Source organism: Chrysochloris asiatica, unplaced genomic scaffold (assembly GCF_000296735.1).
Source record: "Chrysochloris asiatica unplaced genomic scaffold, ChrAsi1.0 scaffold00262, whole genome shotgun sequence".
In the NCBI taxonomy this organism is placed as follows: Eukaryota; Metazoa; Chordata; class Mammalia; order Afrosoricida; family Chrysochloridae; genus Chrysochloris; species Chrysochloris asiatica.
Genome location: NW_006408780.1, coordinates 2401855 through 2410054, shown reverse-complemented (window position 1 = coordinate 2410054; position 8200 = coordinate 2401855). Strand labels below are relative to the sequence as shown.

Sequence of the window (8200 nt, the reverse complement as noted above, 5' to 3'; positions counted from 1 at the left end):
CTATGAGTCGGCACCGACTAGATGGCACCTAACAACAACAACAACAAGCTATAAAGCAGTACGTCCAAGGTGTACTGAAGGCACTGTGAAGAACCAGACTCTAGAACCTGATAGAAATTGAATTAAAATGGTCCAACTAACAAATGCAACGCTGGAAGTGAACTTGTCTATGCCAAGAAATCTGGTGACAACCAGCTGGTCAAGTGACTAGAAGAGATCCACATCGGTGCCTATTCCAAAGAGAGGAGACCCAACAGGATAGGAAACTATTAAACATCATTAATATCACACGTAAGGACACATCTGTTGAAGATAGTTAAAAATGGTTACAGCAGTACATCACCAGAGAACTGCCACAAAGCCAAGCCAGATTCAGAAGAGGATGTAGAATGAGGGGTTATTGTTGCTAATGTCAGCTGGATCTTGGCTGAAAGCAGAGACTACCACAAAGACGTTTTACCTGTGTTTTACTGACTATGATAAGGCATTAGACTTTGCACGGGCCACATCGATAACGGGTAACATTGTGAAGAATGAAAATTCCACAACGTTTCATTGTGTTCATGAGGAACCGATACATAGACCAAGAGGCAGTCTTCCAAACAGAACAAAGGAAGACCGAATAGTTGTAAGTCAGGAAAGGCGTGTTCCAGGGTTCTATCCTAGCACCACACTTGTTCAATCTGTATGCAGAGCAAACAACCTGAGAAGCTGGGCTATATGAAGAAGCAGGACTGGAGGAAGTTTCATCAGCAATCTGTGATATGCAGAGGACACGCTTGCTGAAAGCAAAGAAGACTTGAAGCACTTAATGAGGAAGTTCAAAGAGTACAGCCTTCAATAAGGAATATACCTCAACATACAGAAAACAGAAATCCTCCTAACTGGACCAATAAGCAACATCGTGAGTAACAGAGAGAAGACTGAAGTTGTCAAGGGTTTCACTTTACTTGGGTCCATGATCAACATCCATGGAAGCAGCAGTCAAGAAATCAAATGATGTATTCCAGTAGTCAAATCTGCTACAAAAAAATGATGTTATTACACTAGGCAAATCTGCTACAAAAGTCTTTAAAGTGCTAAAAAGCAACAGTGGCCTGACCAAAGCCATGGTAATTTCAATAACCTCATATACATGTGAAAGATGGGCAATGAGTAAGAATAATCAGAGAAGAATTCACGCTTTTAAATTATGGTGTTAGCAAAGAATATTAAATATACCATGGATTTACAGAAGGACAAGTAAATCTGCGTTGGAAGAAGTACAGTCAGAAAGTTCACTTCATAAGATATAAGGAGGGCATTAGATGTAAGGAGCTCTGGTAGCGTAGTGGTTACGAATCGGGCTGCGAACCTTAAGGTCGGCAGTTCGAAACTACCAGCTGTTTGGCGGGAGAACGATGAGACTTTTTGCTCCTGTAAAGATTTACAGCCTCAGAAACTCTGTACAGGGTCGCTATGGGTCAGAAACGACTCGACATCACATAACAACAACAACAAGAAGGACAAAATTTCATTTTATGTACTTTGGACATGTTATTAGGAGGGACAAGTCTCTGGAGAAGGATGTCAGGCTGGGTAAAGTACAAGGTTAATGAAAGAGGCAGACCCGCCACAAGACGGACTCACGTAGTGGCTGCAGTAATGGGCTCAGACAGCAATGTCTGAGAGGGCGCTGCAGGACTGGGCATGGTTTGGTTGTTGAGGGTCACTAGAAGTCAGAACTAACTTGATGGCACCTAACAAGTTTTAAGAAAGGATGTCATTCTCATGTAATCCCTAAGCAAACACACCTTAATCTTCTTAACAACCTACAACACGCCCCTCCCTGCCTCCTCCCACCAGCTCTCACCCAGGACCACTTTAGCAAAATACACAAGGGCCTAGAGCAAGCTATAGCTGTTCTAGAGCAGGAAGCAGGCTTCTGTTTGAGGAGACAACAGAACTATGGAAGTGGCTGGACTAAAAGACACCAGACTTGTACGATGTGGGAAGGGGCCTTCATGTTCCTCTCCATGAATCGGCTCTTTGATTCAGGAAGGTAATTGTGAAGGTACAAGTTCCAAGTTGGTCATCTGAGCCATATATGTACCTACTCATGCTCCCAAAGGGCACAGCTTAGCTTCTAACAGAAAGGTCAGCAGTTTGAAGCCTCCCAGTAGCTCAACAGGCTAAAGACCTGAGAGCCTGCTTCTGTAAAGATGGCGGCCATGGAAACCCACCCGGGCAGTTCTTCTTTGTCACACGGGGACACTGTGAATGGATGATATATAAGCGTATATACAAGTATATAGTGACACAATAGATGGCGGCCATGGAAACCCACCCGGGCAGTTCTCCTTTGTCACACGGTGATGACATGTAAGAGTACATATGAGTCTATAGTGACACAATAGATGACAGCCTAGAAATCCCCCTGAGGCAGTTCTCCTCTGTCACATGGGGGATGACATGTAAGAGTATATTTTGACACAATAGATGTCAGCCTAGAAACCCCCCTGGGACCCTTTTCCTCTGTCACATGGGGGCGCTGTGAGTCAGAACCAACCTGATAGCACAGAGCGAGAACAAGCACCACGAAGCCCACTGAAACGACAGCACAGAATTCAACTTAGAAAAGAATGTGCCCCAGAGCTAGAGAACACGGAAAGGGGGCTTTAATGGCCCAGACACTTTGAAGGAATACTGGGAGACACACAGATGGGCCCTGGGAAATGGAGGTGCTTCACCCTCGGGCCCCACCATCACCCAGTTCTAAGAGCAGGGCTGGCTGATACAGGCGCTGCACAGCTTTGGAGTCACTACCAGGCTCCACGACAGAGTTCTGGTAATGCAGTAGATTAGGTGCTGGGCTGCTAACCAAAGGGCAGCAGTTCAAATCCATCAGGCACTCTGTGGGAGAAAGATGAGTCTTTCTGCTTCCATTAGGATTTACAGTCTTGGAAACCCTATACGGGGTATCTGTGGGTCTGAGCCAACACGATGGCCACACCACCACCACCACCAGCCCCCTGAGTGTTGCAACTTAACCATCTGCTTCCAGGTTTCTGGGCTAAGGCAAGGCAGAGTGTCACAGACATGGACTCTTCCTAAAGCGTGTCTCAGGCCAGTGGACAGGTCAGCTTCAGGTCAGGACAGTGGTGGGGGTCCTAGCCAAGCATTCACCCGGACGGTTCCACCACAAAAGCCCAGGCAGCATGCTCTGCATTTCTTATCTGTGACCTGTTCTTGTTTATAACAGAGCAGCAGGAACAGAGTGGTCATGGCGAGGAGAAGGAGACCTAGCACAGGAAAAGGCCTCAAGAACAAGGGAAAGAGCTCCAAGGACGAGCCACAGAAGCTCCTGGAAAGTGCTGTCACATACCCAGTGGTCCCCGAAGAGAGAAAGACCTTTGGAGTAAGTGGGCCTAGTGCGAGGACAGGATGTCTAAGATGGTTTCCAACTGAACACAAGACTCACATTACACATTGAAACATCATGAGATCAAGCAGGGCAAATAAGAAGCAAAGCAAAGCACAGAAGTCAACAGTCCTACGCAGACTATCCACCACTCGTCTGTCAGGTTGTCGTACTGTCATGCTGGAAGCTGTGTCGTTGGGATTTCAGATACCAGTAGGGGCACCCATGGTGGACTGGTTACAGCAAAGCTTCCAAACTAGGAACAGACCAGGAAAGGGAATAGCCAGTCCACTCCTGGGGCACTGCTGCTGTTACTGTTGTTAAGGGCCGTCAAGTTGGTTCTGACTCACAGCGACCCTGCATAGGGTTTCCAAGGATCGGCTGGTGAGTTTGAGTCACCAACCTTGTGGTTCTAACTGACCTTGCAGTCCAGTGCTTTATTCCACAGCGCCACACCAGGACTCCAATCTGGGGGGCTATTGTTAAGGGCCGTCAACTCGGCTTTGACTCATAGCAACTGTGTGTAGGGTTTCCAAGGAGCAGCTGGTGGATTTGAACTGCTTATCCTACAGCACCACACTAGGAGTCCATGTGGGGGATTAACCACTGGTGATCTTACGAACAGCAGAGAAAGACTGTGTGACACAGTGCTGGAAGATGAGCCCCTCAGGTTGGAAGGAACACCCAAAACACAACTGGGAATGAGAGACCTCCTCAAAGTAGAGTTGACCGTGATGATGTGGATGGAGTTAATTTGCGGATGGGAGCCAACGCAAACAGAGAAGAAACAGCTGCAAACATCCATTCATCAGTCATCAGAACACTGACTGGATGAAGTATGAATCTAGGAAACTTGCAAGTTGTCAAAAATGAAATGGAATGCATAAAGATCAATATCCTAGTGAGCTGATATGGACTGGAATTGACCATTTTGAATCTGACAATCATACAGTTTACTATGCCGAGAATAATACATTGAAGAGGAATGTCATCACATTCATCATCAAAAGGAACATTTCAAGATCTATCTTGAAGTACAATGCTGTCTGTGGGAGGATAATATTCATAGGCCTACAAGGCGCTCTGGTAGCATAGTGGTTATGAGTCGGGCTGCTAACCTCAAGGTCAGCAGTTCGAAACTACCAACTGTTCCGTGGGAGAAAGACGAGACTTTCTGCTACCATAAAGATGTACAGCCTTGGAAACCCTATGCAGGGTTGCTATGAGACTCCAAGGCACACCACCAAAAGGAAGAACAGTTAATACAACTAGTATTCAAATTTACACACCAACCATTAAACCTAGTGATGATGAAGTCAAATCTGCTGCACAAGCCCTTTTTAAAGTGTTGAAGAGTAAAGATGTCAGCTTGAAGACTAAGGTGCACCTGACCCAGGCCATGGTGTTTTCAATAGCCTCATATGGATGCGAAAGCTGGACAGTGAATAAGGAGGATCGTAGAAGAATTGATGCCTTTGAGTTGTGGTGTTGGAGGAGAATATTGAAAGTGCCATGGACTGCCAAAAGAACCAATAGATCTGTTTTGGAAGAAGTGCAGCCAGAGTGCTCCTTGGAGGCCAGGGTGGCCAAACTTCGTCTCTCATACTTCGGACATATTGTCAGGAGAGACCAGTCGCTGGAGAAGGATATCATGTTTGGTAAGGTGGAGGGTCAGAGAAAAAGAGGAAGACTCCCAGTGAGATGGATTGGCCAAGTGGCAGCATTAATGGACTCGAGCGTGGCAACAGTGGTGAGGGTGGCCCAGGACCGGGCAGTGCTTTGTTCTGCTGTGCACAGGGTAGCTATGGGTCGGTACCGACTCGATGGCACCTAACAATAACATCAACTTCAGTCTGAAGTTTACCAAACCTGCAATCAAGGTGCAGAGAGTTACTGGTAACTGGAATATAAAAGTTGTAAACAAAAGGAAGGATCAGTAGTTGGAAAATATGGGCTTGGTGAAAGAAACTAGTTGGAGATCACATGATAAAAATTCGCAGAACTAACAATTTACTCATTTCAAATACCTTTTCAACAATTTAACAGCGAATATACACATGGACCTCACCAGATGGAATACACAGGAATCAAACTGACTACATCTATGGGAAGAGAAGATAAACTCAGTACCAGTCAAAACAGGGCTTGGGCCAACCATCAAACAGAATATCATTACTCATATACAAGTTCACACAAAGTCTAAGAAATTTAAAGATGTCCAAGACAGCCACACTACAAGCTTGAGTATAGCCCTAAATTTAGACAGCATCTCAGGAACAGATTTGACGCAATGAACACTAATGTTTATACATAAAAGAATGACAAATAAGACTATTTAAAAAACGAGCAAAGGACTTGAATTTCTACAAAACATTTCTCCAAGGAAGGAATACAAATGGTCAATAGGCATATGAGCAAATGCTCAACATTAGTCATTAGAAAAATGCAAATCAATACCACGAGACACCACTTCATACCCACGAGGATGGCGAGAATCCAATGTAGTAAGCGTTGACAAGGATGTGAGGAGATCAAAACCATCTTACATTGCTGCTGGGAATGCAAAATGGGAAAACCCACTAGGAAAACCATCTAGTAGGTCCTCTTCTGAATCCAGCTTGAACCTCTGGAAGTTCTCTGTTAATGTGTGGTTGCAGCTGTTTTTGAATTATCTTCAGAAAAATTTTACGTTTATGCAATACTAATGATCCTGTCCAATAATTTATGCTTTCTGTTGGGTTAACTCTTTGGAATAGGTACAAACACTGGCTAGGTAGCGGTCTTCCAAATTTCTTGGCGTAGATGAGTGAGTGCCTCCAGTGCTGCATCAGTTTGTTGGAAGGTTTCCATTTGGATTCCATCAGTTCCTTCTTCTTTGCCAATGCCTTCAATGTACCTTGGACTTCCTCCTTCAGTATCATTGGCTCTTGATCATATGCTACCTCTTGAAATGCTTGAACACTGACCATCTCATTTTGGTACAGTGTCTGTGCATTCCATCCATCTACTTTTTTTTTTTTAAGTTAATGGTCTTTTATTGGGAAAAAAAAAAAAAAAGAGTAGCATTTACAACTTGGAATGGACGTAACTGGTCATTTCTTGAACAGCAATGGTGAAGGTTGTGCTGAAGTCCACAGCCTACTCTGCTGGCTCCAAGTCATGGTTCAGAAGGTGATTGTTTTTATTTAAAAAAAAAAAGAGAATGTCCAAAGATGCTCCCTTGGTAAAGGTTTCTTTTTCTTTTTAAAATTTATGTGGCCGGTGACAGCCAGACACCCGGGTGGTCACTCTAGCACAATGCAGATACTAAACCAGCATACGCAGGCCCGAATGCCAACAGCATGTCACTGTCACCATGGGTGGGAGCACAGGGACAGTATACAAGAGGACCATCCTCCCTGCTGGGCTACGTCTCAAACGGTTAGCCTTCACCCATTTCTCTGCATAGCGTCCTGAGGTAAACCAATTTCAAATGTGTTTGGTTTTGGTCTACCAGCTTTGACAATTCATGCTGACGAATTCTACTAGAATCCATTTGGACAGGTTTTTTTTCCATTTTTGTTTCATTTGTGTTTTTCATGCGCCCAGTCGTCTGGCTGTATGCGTGGAGACTGGTCAGCCCACACAGTGCGTTCGTCATCAGCAAATGAACGTGAAGGGAGCCCACTAAGTGCTGCCTTAGCGTTACGGTAGGACAAGTTATTTCTATTATAAAACTGATGTGTAGCTTGATCTTTGGGGACAGGACCGCCAACCAATACATGCAGATTGTGTGGGTGTGTATGTGTGTATATGTGTGAGACAGAAGGTACTTTTGACATTCAGTTTTGCTATACAGAAACAGAATGAATAAACGAACTTTTTTTTCTTCTAGAGATAAGTAAAAGATTCTATTTGATATTTCTAGAGGGGAGAAAAGGAGTTGAAAGTAGGTCTTCATTTTGCAGTCATCATCTGTACAAATTCTTCATAGTTGACTTGTCCGTCCCCATCAATGCCTGCTTCTCTGATCATTTCAGCTACTTCTTCATCTGTTAGTTTTTCTCCTAAGTTTGTCATGACGTGGCATAGTCTGGCCGCGCTGATGTAACCGTTGCCATCCTTGTCAAAGATTCAGACTGCCTCACGGATCTCTTCTTCACTGTCTTTCATCCTTCTAGCCATCATCGTCAAAAACTCAGGGAAGTTAATGGTGCCATTACCATCGGTGTCTATCTACTTCACTGATCATATCCTGTAATTCCGCTTCTGTTGGGACCCAGTGACCTCATGACAATAGTCCCAAGTTCCACTGTTGTGATGGTAACATCGCCATCTTCATCGAATAGGGAGAAAGCGTCCTTGAATTCAGCAATCTGCTCTTCGGTCAGTTGATCAGCCAGGGTGCCAGCGAAAGGGGAAGCACAGAGGGAGCAAGGGTGGCTGCACCAGGGCAGGGGCTGTGATGGCGGGGGTGTCTCTGCTGCTAAGGTGCAGGGTGTGGTGTGCGCTGTGCCACCAATGCTGACTGCGAGTAATGGCGCCGCGGCCACGAGACTCCTGGTACCACTGTCCCTTCCATCTACTTTTTCTTTTTTTTTCATTCTTTTTTTTACAAAATCATGGAAACCTTTATTAAACAAAAATGTCAAACAACAACATGAAACTGTGCAGCTATTGTTTCTTAACATCTCTGTCTAGGTCTATACACTTTTATTTTTTATTGAAGCATATTGTTGTTGTTGTCAGGTGCCATCGAGTCGGAACCGACTCATAGCGACCCCATGCACAGCAGAATGAAACAATGTCCGATCCTGGGCC

The 8200-nt window shown here is 44.8% G+C and overlaps 1 protein-coding gene and 1 pseudogene across 1 annotated transcript in view; both read right to left on the bottom strand.

The window, feature by feature from the left end:
• LOC102830805 overlaps positions 1 to 8200 on the bottom strand; it is a 129868-nt gene that overhangs the window by 101314 nt on the left and 20354 nt on the right. The window contains exons 3-5 of the mRNA XM_006874133.1: positions 6161 to 6169; positions 4993 to 5036; positions 704 to 711 (exon numbers count right to left, since the gene is read on the bottom strand). Coding sequence (XP_006874195.1) covers positions 704 to 711; positions 4993 to 5036; positions 6161 to 6169 — 61 coding nt within the window. The remainder of the gene's footprint in view (positions 1 to 703; positions 712 to 4992; positions 5037 to 6160; positions 6170 to 8200) is intronic.
• On the bottom strand, positions 7337 to 8041 carry LOC102820853 (annotated as a pseudogene).